Source organism: Macaca mulatta, chromosome 19 (assembly GCF_049350105.2).
Source record: "Macaca mulatta isolate MMU2019108-1 chromosome 19, T2T-MMU8v2.0, whole genome shotgun sequence".
NCBI lineage: Eukaryota > Metazoa > Chordata > Mammalia > Primates > Cercopithecidae > Macaca > Macaca mulatta.
This window is the reverse complement of record NC_133424.1, coordinates 20,462,030-20,479,040: the sequence shown is the minus strand read 5'-3', so window position 1 is coordinate 20,479,040 and position 17,011 is coordinate 20,462,030. Positions and strand designations below refer to the sequence as shown.

General features: G+C 44.2%; 1 protein-coding gene and 1 long non-coding RNA gene across 5 annotated transcripts in view; both read right to left on the bottom strand.

Moving 5' to 3' along the window:
* Positions 1–15,366, bottom strand: part of ZNF253 (zinc finger protein 253) — a 41,820-nt gene extending 26,454 nt beyond the window's left edge. For all 4 annotated transcript variants that reach the window (XR_013409294.1, XR_013409295.1, XM_015123417.3 and 1 more), the window contains exon 1: positions 15,219–15,366. Coding sequence is in view for 1 of the 4 variants with exons in the window: in XM_015123417.3 (XP_014978903.3) it covers positions 15,219–15,221 (3 nt within the window). In the remaining 3 variants the exon portion in view is untranslated. The remainder of the gene's footprint in view (positions 1–15,218) is intronic.
* Positions 743–6,103, bottom strand: LOC144336888 (uncharacterized). Its single transcript, XR_013409310.1, has 3 exons — positions 5,067–6,103; positions 3,629–4,741; positions 743–3,316 (listed from the first exon to the last, which is right to left on the bottom strand). It is a non-coding gene; the product is annotated as an uncharacterized LOC144336888 (long non-coding RNA).
* Positions 15,367–17,011: the final 1,645 nt, after the last annotated feature.

The following is a 17,011-nucleotide window of genomic DNA, read 5'->3' as shown; positions in this document are numbered from 1 at the left end:
TTTATCTTACACTGAGACAGAAGCACAATTAACCACACTTCTCAGCCTGACACAATTCTGCTCTGGACATCCTCAAATACCTCAAAGACACCTAGATCATTGTGAGAGAACTCCCAGTGACCCTGGATTGATGGCCCAATGATAAGCCAGGCTGGAGAGACTCAGACTGACTCTAAATAAAAAATAGAACTGCACTGGTGGAGCTCCAGAACCTGGATCACCCATTCTGATTTGCTAGCTCTTGGGTAAGAGAAAGAACAAAAATACTCTGCTCCAGTATCACATTTTACAGGTAAATGTAGTTGCGGTCATGGCTCTGGATACTTTGTGGCCTTGATCTCTCACTCCTAAGATGCTTATTTACACTTAAAGATTCTGCCATCATTTCCTCCTGGGGCCTCTCACATAACTGTAGCAGGTCAATGAACAAGATGTGAAAAATCTCACAGAGCCACACTCCCAAATGGAGGCTGTAAGCTGTCTAGGTTGACATCTCACAATGCAGAAAATGTCTTTTGTTTGTTTTCTGTATATTCTCAATCAAAAGTCCGGCCCTTTTTTTGTAAATCCCAGGGAGAGGCCAGACCTTATCTGCAGATTCTGGGTAGGATCCACCTGGCTCTGCATCTTCTGGTATTACAGCAAGTGGAGTACAATCAAAGGAGAGATCTCCTCATAGAGGCTGCTCTAGCACATTCTAAATGATAAGTCTCCATCAAAGAAAAAAAAGCTGATACAACATGAATATAAGTAGACAGTTTATTTGCATCGAGCTTAAGGATTATAACCTGGGAGCAAAGATTCAAGTTGCCTGGAATCTACACTTTGATTAGTAGCAGTTACAAGAGGATTGGTAAAGACAAGAAAACAGGGACACAGTGGGGTGATACAAAGTTGTCAGAAATTTTTATTTATTTACAGAAATAACACTGATTATATATATTTACCTATATGTCATTATGGTTTAAGCTATGGGATATAGTGTCCAACGTGGCACTGTTAGCTTAATTTATAGCTACTTGTGACAATAGTGAACAGTTTCAAGAGATGAATACATAGTTCAAAGGGGGAGAAAGACATAACCGCACTTTCTTTTTAACATCTGAGTTTGATAACCAAAAGAACTTGCATTTGTCAGATAAAAGTTTTTTATTTCCCAAATCTCGAAAACTTGGATTCAAAATGTGGAGCTGCAGATGTAGGACCTGAATGGCTGCAGTAGCAGCAGGTGTTACCTGCACATCTGTAAGCATTTTAGCAAGAAGAGAAAGGGGAAAGTGGACATTCTCATGTCTACATGTCTACTCAATGCACACATGTTACTCTGATTTGGTCTGTGAGCTCCATGGTCTCTGAATCAGTTTCAGGTCTGAAGATACAAGAGTCATTCTGAGAGAGAGAAAACAATTGATCACAGCCCAGTAGAGTTCATAGAAATGTAGTCTAGCCTCTCTTGAAGTGACTGTAGAGGACTATAGATGCCAAATAGGAAGAGACACAATTTTTTCTGCCTATTTGGGGGACAGCATGCACTTTGCTGCACAACTGTGAGTTGACTGGAAGCCTGAGAGGGAAAGTCCCCTCTAGAGTAAATTCTGGTTGGCACTTTATGTGTTTGTATCATGTCTGGTAATTCTAGACAGTGTTTGCAAACAATAATTAAAAGAAAAATTTTATCTAGCCCCAGAAAATCTTCACAATAAGACAAAAGAAAGAAAACATTTTTATTACACATTTAAATGTGAATGTGACATGCATCATTGTCAATCTGCTTAAGAGGCTGCAAAGACAGAAAGATGATCACCACAATTAGTCCACAAGTAGAATTTCCAGCACCATGTCATACATAGTGCTGGAAATTCACCTGGAGATTGAAGAGGTCATCTGTGTATGCTAATTGCTTATATTCAATGACAAATAAACTTTTCCCATCTTCACAACAGGATGTATTTAGCAGCTTGAAGCCAGGTGCCTGCTGAAGGCAGGATTTCACTCTGCTAGCATTCTATCTTTTTGGCTATTTACATTTTAGAGTAGTGGCTCAGTGCTCCCTGGCACTGGGCTACGACACTCCTGCTTGCATTCTCCTGGTTGCTAGTGTCCTCTCTTGACCTCTACCAGCTGCCACTGAGACACAGATCAGAGCACAGTTCACAGTTTATGTGAACCCCATTTGCCAAACCAGAACTCTAGTGTCACATCACAGAGTGAGGCCTGAGCTGCAGGAGGAGAGCCTGCAGGCCGCGTGGGTAGAATTGCACCTTCACAATCATGAGAATGTGAGCAGTGTTTCAGCCACAGTTTCTACTTGTAATGGTGACATGAAGAAAATACTGCTGAATTTCCAGCATGAGCCCAGATAGAAATAGCTCCAAAAGTTCTCACTGTGACAGCCCACCTAATTCAGACACCATGGGATGCTAATAGGGCTTCTGAAACAGACACCCAAAGTATTGGAGAGAAAAACAGATCTCCATCTGAGCAAGATTATTTTGAGAGAAAAATGTTAAAAAGATCTTTAAAAAAAAAAGCTCAGGTTAAGATTGATCAAATGAGCCAGAAAATGTTCCCCTAAAAGCAATTTCTCTATAAACACCCAAAGTGCACAGGTACTCCCAGCATGAGAAACATAAGCATTATGAAGAAAGGGGGCAGAGTTTCAGAATAATTTTATTAAGTTTTTTTCCATCTCTGCTGCTCTCTCATCTCCTAGCCATTGAATGGGGGTTCTACATTGAAATACATCTGACAACTTCAAACAACACTTAAAGATAAAGAAATAGAATCTGACTGTGTTCATATAGTGGAATATATTGCAACTTGCAACATAGCTAACTGAAGAGCTATTATGGTTTTTGGTGGCCATATCACCTGTCTTTATTTTTCCTGTAATAGCAGCATTCCAATTTAGTGAAATAAAAGATAAGAAAATTGTGTTTACTCATAATTATTCCTGTAAAGTAATAAACATATCAGACTGTTATCTACTCTTAACAATTTGGTAGTAAATTTTCTGTGGATATTAGATATAAATATCTAAGTATGAATAATTTTAATGAACTAGACATAATATATGTAGCTTTTTTGTTTTGTTTTGTTTTTGGAGACACAGTCTCATTCCGTTACCCAGGCTGGAGTGAAATGGTGCGATCCCAGCTCACTGCAACCTCCACCTCCCAGGAATGAGTGATTCTCCTGCCTCGGCCTGCCGAGTAGCTGGGATTACAGGCGCATGCCACCATACCCAGCTAATTTTTTTATTTTTAGTAGAGATGGGGTTACACCATGTTGGCCAGGCTGGTGTCGAACTCCTGACCTCAGGTAATTAACCTGCCTCAGCCTCTCATCTCAAAGTGTTGGAATTACAGGCGTGAGCCATTGCACCTGTCAAGTTATGTAGCATTTTTAAAAACTGCAACTATACTTCAGTTAAAACACTTTATATTTCAAAAGTATAAATAACAATATTAAAATAACCATTTAAGTGAACCATTCAAAGTAAGCATTGTGGCTTTATATTCATACTATTGTAGAAAATACTGTTTTTGGGTCACGCCAGCAATACCAGCACTTTGGGAGGCTGAGGTGGGTGGATCACCTGAGGTCAGGAGTTTGAGACCAGTCTGACCAACATGGCGAAATCCTGCCTCTACTAAAAATACAGAAAAGTAGCTGGGCATAGTGGTGCACGCCTGTAACCCCAGTCACTCAGGAGGCTGAGGCAAGAGAATTACTTGAACCCAGAAGGCAGTGATTGCAGTGAGCCGAGATTACACCACTGCACTCCAGCCTGGGCAACAGAGTGAGACTCTGTTTTTAAAAAAAAAAAAAAAAAAAAAAAGGCCAGGCATAGTGGCTCACGTCTGTATACAAAATGAGCTGGGCCTGGTGGCGCATCCCTGTAATCCCAGCCACTTGGGAGGCTGAGACAGGAAAATTGCTTGGACCTGGGAGGCAGTTTGCCTGAGCCAAGATCACACCATTGCACTCCATCCTGGACAACAAGAGTAAAACTCCGCCTCAAAAAACAAACAAACAAACAAAAAAAGTGTAATGTATATTGCCTACAAACCCTATACATAACTATGCTAATTGTTCTGAAGTAATAAATAGAAAGCAAGATACAACTACAGACTCCACTGTTTAGTTTATGCACTGAACTGTTCTTGCTTGTGCAGTATAAGTACTTCAGCCTGCAAATATCAGATAATTACCTTGGATAATCAGGTTTCTGTCAAAGAAACTTAGTATCTTTTAGTCTTTATCATTCTGTATTGCTAAATTTAATCCTATCTTTGTGCTAAGCTTCTGTGTTCTCTTAAAATGGACTTTTATCTAAATAAATCTGTGTCTAATTTAAAGGACTAAAAATGAAAAACATAAACTTCAGAAACAAAAACAAAGCAATAATTCTGAAGTACTACATAAAGATAATCTGGACCTGAAAAAATGACTAAAGGTTTATTTAAATGTTAATATGATTTACATATATTTCAAAAAAGCAGAGAAAAATCTATATATAACCTAAATTCCTTAAGAAAAGAAAGAATATCAAAATATTTTTGAAGCTCTTTATTATTTATTATACTTTAATTTCTGGGGTACATGTGCATAACGTACAGGTTTATTACATGGGTATATATGCGCCATGGAGATTTGCTGCACCCATCAACCCATCATTTACACTAGGTATTTCTCCTAATGCTGTCCCTTCCCTAGCCCCCCAACCCCCTTTTTGGAACTTTTTTTTTTTTTTTTTTTTTTTTTTGAGACGGAGTCTCGCTCTGTCGCCCAGGCTGGAGTGCAGTGGCCGGATCTCAGCTCACTGCAAGCTCCGCCTCCCGGGTTCACGCCATTCTCCTGCCTCAGCCTCCCGAGTAGCTGGGACTACAGGCGCCCGCCACCTCGCCCGGCTAGTTTTTTTTTTTGTATTTTGTAGTAGAGACGGGGTTTCACCGTGTTAGCCAGGATGGTCTCGATCTCCTGACCTCGTGATCCGCCCGTCTCGGCCTCCCAAAGTACTGGGATTACAGGCTTGAGCCACCGCGCCCGGCCCTTTTTGGAACTTTTTAAAGAGTTTTTGAACTCTTGGACATCAGAATTTTGCACACTGTATGTACTTGAAAAAATGTTTATGGGGGAAAAAGCAGAAGAGAGAAAGATGTTCTAAAAAATCCATGAGTGCACAAGACCAGTGCAACAGACTAGAGAGCCCAGAAATAATGCCACCCTCCTACCATCATCAGATTTTTGCCAAAGCTAACAAGAGAAATGTGGGAGGATTTCTCCATTTAATAAATGGTGCTGGAATAACTCTCTAGCACTATGTAGAAGACTGAAACTGGACCCCTTCATTACACCATATACAAAAATCAACTCAAGATAAATTAAAGACTTAAATGAAAAACTTGAAATTGTAAGAAACCTTGCAAGATAACCTAGGAAATACCAGTCTAGACATAGAAACTGGCAAAAACTTCATAATGAAGCTACCGAAAGCAATTGTACCGAAAGCAAAAATTGACAAACGGGACCTATTTAAACTAAAGAGCTTCTTCACAGCAAAGGAAACTATCAACAGAGTAAACAGACAACCTACAGAATAAAAAAAAAAAATCTGCAAACTTTGCCTCTGACAGAGATCTAATATCCAGAATTTATTAAGAACTTAGACAAGTTTACAAGAAAAAAAAAAACTCATTAAAAAGTAGGCCAAAAAAAAACATGAACAGATGCTTTTCAAAAGAACATATACATGTGGCTAGCAAGCATATGGGAAAAAAATGCTCATCACTAATGATTAGAGAAATTAAAAGAGAAACCACAATGAGATACCACCTCACACCAGTCAGAATGGCTATTTTTAAAAAGTCAAAAAATAACAGATGCTGGCAAGGTTGCAGAGAAAAGGGAATGCTTATACTCTACTTCGTAACTGGGTATATACCCAAAGAAATATAAATTACTGTAGTATAAAGATACATTCATATGTATGTTCATTGCAGCACTATTCACAATAGCAAAGACATGGACAGGCCCTATCAATGGGAGACTGGATAAAGAAAATATGCTTTGGTCAGATGTGGTGGCTCATGCCTGTAATCCCAGCACTTTGGGAGGATGAGACAGGTGGCTTGCCTGATCTTAGAAGTTTAAGACCAACCTGGGCAACATGGCAAAATCCCCTCTCCACAGAAAATACAAAGAGAAAAATTGGCCAGGCGTGGTAATGCAGGCGTGTAGATCCAGCTACTTGAAAGGATGAGGTAGGAAAGAATTGCTTGAGCCTGGGAGGTTCAGGCTAAATAGGGCCATATCACATGACAGCACTCTAGCCTGGGCAATCAGTGACACCCTGTCTCCAAAAATTAAAATAAAATAAAATAAAATAAAATATTTAGTAAAAACAAAATATGGTACATAAACATCATGGAATAGTCTGTGGCCATTAAAAAATAAATGATCATGTCCTTTGCAATAACATCAATAAAGCTGCAGACCATTATTTCAGAAAACTAATGCAGAAACAGAAAACCAAATGCATATTATTTACAAGTAAGAGCTAAATAATATGAATACACAAACACAAAAAAGGGAACAACAGACACTAAGGCCTAGTTGAGGGTGGACAGTGGGAGGACCAAGAGGATCAGAGAACATACCTCTTTGATGCTATGCTTAGTATCTGAGTGACAAAATAATCTGCACACCAAACCCCCATGACATAATTTTTGCTGTATAACAAACCCACATGTGTATCCTGAACCAAAAATAAAAGCTAAAAGAAAAAGAAAATCTCTGGGGGGGAGACAGTGCAATGTAGGTGAAAGGACTGATCTTTGCTACAGATAGTGACCCAGGTGGGGCTGTACTCTGATTTATTTCTGTGTGCATACAGACAGATGAGATTATGAATAGGTGGTCCAAATCCTAGGTTGGTGGAGAAAAACGGTTGCTGCTGCAGATTCAGTGTCTGGGGGTGGGGAAATACCAGGAGAATTGTAGACACTGTGGGTTCTTGGTAAGAAACACCAGGATCAAAAATGCCGTGGGGAAGTTCCTGAGGGTGGTGCCTAGTCCTGGGAGGAGTGTGGACACGTCAATGTCTAGTGTGTGTGTTTGTGAGTGGGTGGGAATCCTGTGGTGGCAGCTGCAGGAAAAGTGGGTCTGTCATCAGAGCTCCTTTCCTCTAAGTTTGCAGTCTTTGTCACCCTGGGAGAAGAATTAGAATCACAGGACAATGGGCAGTGTGATAGCCTGTGTACAGAGGCTCCCTTTCCCAGACACCCAGAGTTTTATTCCAGGCCAGGCCTCAGTGATACATTTTTTCTGGCACCAAATCTGTAGTTTGCTGAACATCAAACAATTCTCCAACAACAACAATTGTCTAACATTTGAATTCTGACACCACCCAGAGTCAGCACAGACCCTGATTCAGGGCTGGGTCCCACAACATTGTCCTCACTGCAGATGCCAGTCACAAACCCCATGGGCCCATTTATGCTTCTGAGCTACTATTTAAAAACTGGGAACTCCCATAACCTCCCTGAAGTTCAGTAATTTGGTAGAGCTACTCACAGAACTCAGCAAAACACTGTGGTTATGTTTACTGGCTTCATCTATAAGATACAGACCAGGAAAAGCCAAATGGAAGAAATGCATAGAACAAAGAAAAGAGATGGGGAAAGATAAAACACATAGATAATACTGAAAAACATTTATGATTAATAAAATTCTCCAAGTTTTGTGTACTCCAGGAACAGTTTATGGAAAGAAACACCCTTCCCATTATGACTTAGATGGTGCTGTCTTTCTTTCCTATCACACAGCCAGACACACACTCTGCACATTTTCTCCTTTTTCCCATTAAAAAAAAATCAGCTGAATTTGTCTTCAGTGGTTAAAATAAAATCTTTTTCTTTTTTTTTTTTCATTTTAGCCAGAGTCTCGCTCTGTTGCCCAGGCTGGAGTGCAGTGGTGCAATCTTGGCTTACTGCAACCTCCACCTCCTGGGTTCAAGCAATTCTCCTGCCTCAGTCTCCTAAGTAGCTAGGATTACAGGTGCCCACCACCATGCCAGGCTAATTTTTGTTATTTTGGGGTTTTTTTTGAGACAGAGTTTTGCTCTTGTTGCCGAGGCTGAAGTGCAATGACACGAACTTGGCTCACTGCAACCTCTGCCTCCCAGGTTCAAACAATTCTCCTGCCTCACCGTCCCATAGCTGGGATTACAGGCATGCCCTACCACGCCTGGCTAATTTTTTGGATTTTAAGTAGAGACAGAGTTTCTCCATGTTGGTGAGGCTAGTCTTGAACTCCCAACCTCAGGTGATTCGCCCACCTCATCCTCCCAATACTTTTTGTATTTTCAGTGCAGACAGACTTTGACCATGTTGGCCAAGCTGGTCTCGAGCTCCTGACCTCGGGTGATCTGCCTGCTTCGGCCTCTCAAAATGTTGGGATTACAGGCGTGAGCCACCGCACCCAGCTTAAAATAAAATATTTTTTTTTTTTTTTTTTTGAGACGGAGTCTTGCTCTGTCGCCCAGGCTGGAGTGCAGTGGCCTGATCTCAGCTCACTGCAAGCTCCGCCTCCCGGGTTCACGCCATTCTCCTGCCTCAGCCTCCCGAGTAGCTGGGACCACAGGCGCCCGCCAGCTCGCCCGGCTAGTTTTTTGTATTTTTTAGTAGAGACGGGGTTTCACTGTGTTAGCCAGGATGGTCTCGATCTCCTGACCTTGTGATCCACCTGTCTCGGCCTCCCAAAGTGCTGGGATTACAGGCTTGAGCCACCGCGCCCGGCCCAATAAAATATTTCTTATATCAAACTTTAAGTTTAGGCTCCTGACCCTCAGTCTGAGTCAACATACAAAAGCATTTTATGTCCCTCCTAAGAACATGCTGATTTCAGGGTAAGGCCTTCTCTTTTCTATAATTTGACTTTTTCACCCTCTCATTCCCCTCCCACCTCCTTTCTAATCTTATTTGCTTCTCCCTAGGAAAGAAAGCCCTTTTCTGCATACCATATGGTTTTTGCAAGCCATAAAGATCTTATAATTAGGCCAGTCGCAGTCTAATTATAACCTAGGAGTCACCAGGTTCAAGCTTTAATTTCCATGTCAGAGTTATTCACTTGGAAAAATGGCTTGCAAAAATTAAGTGTTTGAAAAACCCAGTGAAATTACTCATTCACAGTGTTTACATAAAGGAAGGAAATTTTAAGGTGCTTTTTTTTTTTTTTTTTTTTTTTTTTTTTTGAGATGGAGTCTTGCTCTATCTCCCAGGCTGCAGTGCTATGGCATGATCTCAGCTCACTGCAACCTCCACCTCCCCAGTTCAAGCGATTCTCCTGCCTCAGCCTCCCAAGTAGCTGGGACTGCTGGCATGTGCCACCAAACGGGCTAATTTTTGTATTTTTAGTAGAGATGGGGTTTCACCATGTTGGGCAGGCTGGTCTCAAACTCCTGACCTCAACTGATCCAGCCGCTTCAGCTCCCCAAAGTGCTGGGATTATAGGCGTGAGCCATTGCACCTAAGGTGCTTGCATTTTATACTTTCATAAGAAAAGCAAATATATCTACTTCTTTATTTCCATTAAAAAATAATGTAATTAAAAATTAGTCATATGGGAACACTTGTAGAAGGTACCACATTTCGGCCGGGCGTGGTGGCTTACGCCTGTAATCCCAGCACTTTGGGAGGCTGACTCAGACAGATCACCTGAGGTCAGGAGCTCGAGACCAGTCTGGGCAACATGGTGAAACCCCGTCTCTACTAAAAATACAAAAAGTAGCCAGGTGTGGGGGCATGCACCTGTAATACCAGCTATTTGGGAGGCAAAGGCAGGACAATGGCTTGAACCCAGGAGGCAGAGGTTGCAGTGAGCCAAGATTGCACCATTGCCCTCCATCGTGGGTGACAGAGCAAGAGTCCATTAAAAAAAAAAAAAAAAAAAAAAAAGGTACCACATTTCATCACATATAATTTAGCATTAAACTCAGAAATCAAGACAACAGGATATAGAACAGAGATATTCACTGTCACAAATTTACCCTGCAAAAGGAGAAACTGATATTTTGATGAATCTATGTAACTCATCAATTATCTACCAGATTTTCCTGTGGAAATATATTGTCTACAGCCAAAATGGAAGAGAGATTTTCCCTATTTCTTTCCTTGGTAGCTAGCATTCTTAAAGCTAAGGCTTGGAATTCTGTTTGAAGTCACTCAGCCATAAAAAATACACCTGAGGGCCGGGCGCGGTGGCTCAAGCCTGTAATCCCAGCACTTTGGGAGGCCGAGACGGGCGGATCACGAGGTCAGGAGATCGAGACCATCCTGGCTAACACGGTGAAACCCCGTCTCTACTAAAAATACAAAAAACTAGCCGGGCGAGGTGGCGGGCGCCTGTAGTCCCAGCTCCTCGGGAGGCTGAGGCAGGAGAATGGCGTGAACCCGGGAGGCGGAGCTTGCAGTGAGCTGAGATCCGGCCACTGCACTACAGCCTGGGCGACAGAGCAAGACTCCGTCTCAAAAAAAAAAAAAAAAATATATATATATATATACACCTGAGAAAATTCCCAAATTCACTCTGAGAAATAAAAAGGTAAATGAGAATTATTAACAAATGGAATATGTGATTAGATATTTATTTTTTAGGCCGGGCGCAGTGGCTCAAGCCTGTAATCCCAGCACTTTGGGAGGCCAAGACGGGCGGATCACGAGGTCAGGAGATCGAGACCATCCTGGCTAACACGGTGAAACCCCGTCTCTACTAAAAAATACAAAAAACTAGCCGGGCGCAGTGGCGGGCGCCTGTAGTCCCAACTACTGGGGAGGCTGAGGCAGGAGAATGGCGTGAACCCGGGAGGCGGAGCTTGCAGTGAGCTGAGATCCGGCCACTGCACTCCAGCCTGGGCGGCAGAGCGAGACTCCGTCTCAAAAAAAAAAAAAAAAAAAAATATATTTATTTTTTGAAACTCATCTCTTTTATGTTCTTTATAAATATTTTCTTACTTTCCAAGCCCTAATAATAAAATGCAAATTACACTTAAAAACTGATGTCAGCTGGGTGCAGTGGCTCACACCTGTAATCCCAGCATTTTGGGAGGCCAAGGCCAGCAGATCACTTAAGACCAGAAGTTGGAGACCAGTCTAGTCCATCTCTACTAACAATACAAAAACTAGCCGGGTGCAGTGGTGCGCACCTGTAGTCCTAGCTACTCGGGAGGCTGAGGCATGAGAATCACCTGAACCCAGGAGGTGGAGGCTGTAGTGAGCTGGGATCAAGCCACTGCATTCCAGCCTGTGCAACACAGTGAGACTGTCTCAAAAAAAAAAATAAATAAATAAATAAAAATAAAATAAAATAAAATAAATAAATAAAATAAAATAAAATAAAATAAAAATAGTGAGGCCAAAATAAGGTTTAGCTGTGGCTCTCTCAATACTTGCAGGTCGGCCGGGCGCGGTGGCTCAAGCCTGTAATCCCAGCACTTTGGGAGGCCGAGACGGGCGGATCATGAGGTCAGGAGATCGAGACCATCCTGGCTAATACCGTGAAACCCCGTCTCTACTAAAAAATACAAAAAACTAGCCGGGCGAAGTGGCGGGTACCTGTAGTCCCAGCTACTCCGGAGGCTGAGGCAGGAGAATGGCGTGAACCCGAGAGGAGGAGCTTGCAGTGAGCTGAAATCCGGCCACTGCACTCCAGCCTGGGTGACAGAGCAAGACTCCGTCTCAAAAAAAAAAAAAAAAAAAAATACTTGCAGGTCACACGGCCACAGAGGCTGGGTCTCTATAAGCAAAGGACACAAAACACAGAAGATAAACCTGGAGCTCCCGCTGCAGCGAGAAACAAAGGCCTCCAGACAGCATTCTGTTCGCTCCAGCTGCGTACCTCATTGGACGGATTGAAATCTTTTCAAGGTACAGATCCAATCACCCACCCCATCCTGCTCCGTTACATGCTGAATAACCACCCTCCCAGGAGACACTGCGCTATGCCCCAGTGAGTGCACCAGGTGCATTTTACTTTGTAAGTTTTTACACCATCTCACTGCGGTCAATTTTTTTGTCTTTTGGAGTGTTTTTTCAGGAACTTTTCACTATTTTTTTTTTTCACTATTTTTCTGTCCCCGCCAAGAGAATCCAGGGAGATGCCTTTCAGCCCCAAAGCTGCCACCTGCTCCCTTGAGAGGTTACACTCCATACTTAAGGTGGTCCTATGGGAGAAAATGACCAAAGAGCTAATAGTCACTAGACACTCTAGCAGACATAGCCATGGTGGGTATCTTGGTTTATCCCCAGAAAGTACTAAAACAGCCTAAGTGGAGTGGCACGATCTCGGCTCACTGCAACCTCCTCCACCTCACGGGTTCAAGCGATTCTCCTACTCTAGCCTCTTGAGTAGCTGGGACCACAGGCGCGTGCCACCACGCCCAGTTAAGTATTTGTATTTTTACTAGAGACGAGATTACACTGTGTTATCCAAGGTGGTCTCCATCTTCTAACCTCGTGATCCGCCCACCTCAGCCTCCCAAAGTGCTGGGATTACAGGCGTGAGCCACTGCGCCCGGCTTCAAAAGGGAAATCTTGACCCAAAAACATTCTGGTAAGTTCTCTGGAAAAATAAAAGAAAAAGAGGCACAGATATTTTTTACAATACAGTGTCAGGGGATTAGTCTGTGCCCTCTTCACATTGGAAATATTTACTAACAGAAAATCTTTTCAATATTGTTAGGCAATGCTTTTTAAAAAAATGATTGAGGAACATGGGGTACACTTGAGGCCCTGCTTGGGACACATGTGAAAAATGCCAGGGACAATCAGTCCCCTGTGGGGTGTGAAAATAACTAAGTGGCAAGCAATTAGACTGAGGAGGCTCTAGTCCCCAGATTCCTACTTCTAAAACAAAAATCTAAACTCACGTGCATTTTTTTGTAAATTACTACATTAGGGGAAAAAACTTCAGGCTTAAACAACTATAAACTGCCAATTAAGCTCTGATTACATAACCAGGAAATTTCCACCTTGATTGTACAAATTAAGGAACTATGTAACTATACCTAAGCAATTATTGAATTTGTTTTCTTCATCATGCATTTTGTTTTATTTTATTTTTTGTCTGAGACAGAGTCTCTGTTGCCCAGGCTGGAGTGCAGTGGCGCCATCTCGGCTCACTGCAACCTCCGCCTCCCAGGTTCAAGCCATTCTCCTGCTTCAGCCTTGCCAGTAGCTGGGATTACAGGCGCGTTGTCACCAAGACCGGCTGATTTTTGTATATTTAGTAGAGACAGGGTTTCACCATGTTGGTCAGGCTGGTCTTGAACTCCTGACCTCGTGATCCTCCCGCCTCAGCCTCCCAAAGTGCTGGGAAGGCCAGCCATGCACCCGGCCATCAAGCATTTTATAAATGTCTTTTCTTCAAGCCCCTCCATGGACCACAAACTACAAACTATAGCTGGGTGCTCTACAATTCTTGAATCACTCTTTGACTAAATTATTTCATAGTTTTGCAGTGACTCTCACACTTTTTTTTTTTTCAGACATAATTGCTCTGTCGCCCAGGCTGGAGTGCAGTGGCGTGATGTGAGCTCACTGCAACCTCCGCCTCCCGGGTTCAAGCGATTCCATCATCTCTGCCTTTCGAGTAGCTGGGACGACAGACATTCGCCATCACACCCAGCTAATTTTTGTACTTTTAGTAGAGATGGGGTTTCCCCATTTTGGCCACGCTGGTCTTCAACTCCTGACCTCACGTGATCCATCCGCCGATCCATCCGCCTCGACCTCCTGAAGTGCTGTGATTACAGGCGTGAGCTACCACGCCCGGCCCCATCAATTTTTAATAGGAGAAAAGAGAAACTGTGAACCCTGACAGATATAATAGACTCCTCTCCAAAGGCCTTTCTTGTTCCTTGTTCTTAGGACCAACTTTTTTGTACCTCCTTGTACCTAGACACCCGCTCTGTAAGCAACCCAAACCGCCAGTTCCAATCTGCGACCCGCACCCCTTCCTTATTTGGAAAGTAGCCTATCAGGTCAGCCTAGATTGTGAGGTCAGACCCGGGCCACCGGGGGAAAGACACAAAGACAATAACGGCGTTAGGGTTAAAAACCCCTTTCTAACTAGGAGGCCGAGGCGGGCGGATCAACTGAGTTCGGGAGTTCAAAACCAGCCTGACCAACATGGTGAAACCCCATCTCTACTAAAAATACAAAATCAGCCGGGCGTGGTGACGCATGCCTGTAACTCCAGCAACTCGGGAGGCTGAGGCAGGAGATTCACTTGAACCCGGGAGACAGAGGTTGCAGTGAGCCGAGATTGCGCCCCATTGCACTTCAGCCTGGGCAACAAGAGCAAATCTCCGTTTCAAAAAAGAAAACCAGGCCGGGCGCGGTGGCTCAAGCCTGTAATCCCAGCACTTTGGGAGGCCGAGACGGGCGGATCACGAGGTCAGGAGATCGAGACCATCCTGGCGAACACGGTGAAACCCCGTCTCTACTAAAAATACAAAAAACTAGCCGGGCGCGGTGGCGGGCGCCTGTAGTCCCAGCTACTCGGGAGGCTGAGGCAGGAGAATGGTGTGAACCCGGGAGGCGGAGCTTGCAGTGAGCTGAGATCCGGCCACTGCACTCCAGCCTGGGCGGCAGAGCGAGACTCCGTCTCAAAAAAAAAAAAAAAAAAAAGAAAACCAAAAAACAAAAAAACCTTCCTTTCTTCAGTGTGCTCTTGCGATCAAGATAGACGCGAGCAGCACCCTTCTTCAGAAGTAAATATGCCTTCTTGTGAAATTTTCTAAGTGCTGGGTGGTTTTTTGTTTTGTTTTGTTTTGCGGCACCGAGCGCTTGTTTCTAACAACCCCACGGACCAAAACTCTTCCCATTCATGAACCCGCACCCCGAGTCAGGATTCTCCCCTGACAACCCTCCCGTGGTGCTTGCACGATCTGGGAGAGACGCGGTGCTGCGGGTGCAGAGCTGCTGAAAGAGGGCTCCAGGCCAGGACGCAGTCACTGTGCAGGGAAGAGACAGGGCCCCGGCTGTTACCGCAGCCGCCATCTTATGGCTGAAGGAGACTGAGGCCGAGCTGGGCAGGGAGAACTCGGGCGGGAGATTGTGGAGCTGACTGTGAGGAGGCAGAGTCCCGCCAGAGCCACTTCCCACGGGTTTCAACCAGCCCCTCCCCTCTCTCCGGAGGTTGGACCCGGCACTCACCATTTCTAGGCTTCCAGGGGGTCCCGGGGTTTAGCTGTGGCTCTCTCAATACTTGCAGGTTACACGGCCACAGAGGCTGGGTCCTATAAGTACAGGACACACATCCCAAGATAAACCTGGAGCTCCCGCTGCAGCGAGAAACAAAGGCCCCCATAAACCATTCTGTTCGTTCCAGCTGCGTTCCTGATTGGACGGTTTCCAGCCCAGCGTCCCTGATTGGATAATGCTTAAGGCCCCGCCCCCTCAGTCGCTGAGTGACAGAAGATGTGATCACATACTGGGCTGAGTGAAGAAAGAGTGGCAGCCTAGGCTGCAGCCTTTTCTTTCTTTCGTTCTTTCTTTTCCCCCCTGAGACGGAGTTTAGCTCTTTTTTTTTTTTTTTTTTTTTTTTTTTTTTTTGAGACGGAGTCTTGCTCTGTAGCCCGGGCTGGAGTGCAGTGGCCGGATCTCAGCTCACTGCAAGCTCCGCCTCCCGGGTTCACGCCATTCTCCTGCCTCAGCCTCCGGAGTAGCTGGGACTACAGGCGCCCGCCACCTCGCCCGGCTAGTTTTTTGTATTTTTAGTAGAGACGGGGTTTCACGGTGTTAGCCAGGATGGTCTCGATCTCCTGACCTCGTGATCCGCCCGTCTCGGCCTCCCAAAGTGCTGGGATTACAGGCTTGAGCCACCGCGCCCGGCCGGAGTTTAGCTCTTATTGCCCAGGCTAGAGTGCAATGGCACGATGTTGGCTCACCGCAACCTCCACCTCCCGGGTTCAAGCAATTCTTCCTCAGCCTCCCATGTAGCTGGGATTACAGGCATGTGCCACCACCTCTGTCTAATGTTTTGTACTTTTGGTAGAGACGGGGTTTCTCCATGTTGGTCGGGCTGGTCTTGAGCTCCCGTTCTCGGGTGATCCGCCAGCCTCGGCCTCCCAAAGGGCTGGGATTACAGGCGTGAGCCACCGAGCCCGGCCTAGCTGCAGCCTTTTCAAACAGGGCTTCCTCCCTGAGCTGAGCATCCTATACCAGAGCATGGGAAAATTCTATCTCGTATTCTCTCTCTTTTTGAATGTATTCAAAAGGTGAATAGAAGTACTTTGCTGTCATATTAATAATACATGAAATGTTTGTTCAAGAGAAAATCAACTTTTACTTTGGTAATAGTGTATTATCAATACTAAAGCTAATTTTAATAAGACCTTGTAAAGCCGGGTGCGGTGACTGAGGCCTGTAAACCCAGTACTTTGGGAGGCTGAGGCGGGCAGATCACTGGGTCAGGAGATCGAGACCATCCTGGCTAACACCGTCAAACCCTGTCTCTACTAAAAATACAAAAAATTAGCCGGGCGTGGTGGCATGCACCTGTGGTCCCAGCTACTCAGGAGGCTGAGGCAGGAGAATCGCTTGAACCCGGGAGGCAGAGGTTGCCGTGAGCCGAGATGGCACCACTGCACTCAAGCCTGGGAGACGAAGTGAGACTGCAGTCTCCAAAAATGAATAAATAAAACCTTGTAAATAAACAAAATTTGTCATTTCTGACCTCTCGAGATTTACATTTTTAATTTGTAATCTCCTGTAATTTTTAAACTATTTATATTTTATTTATATCTATATTCTTCTTAATTTTTCAATTTGAAACAACATTTAAGTAATTTCAAACTGTTATAGGAGATAGAAAGAAATCATTTAGGGACAGGTGTGTTGGCTTACGCCTGTAATCCCAGCACTTTGGGAGGCCAAAGTGGGCAGACTACTTGAGGTCGGGAGTTAAAGACCAGCCTGGCCAGCACGGTGAAACCCCATCTCTACTA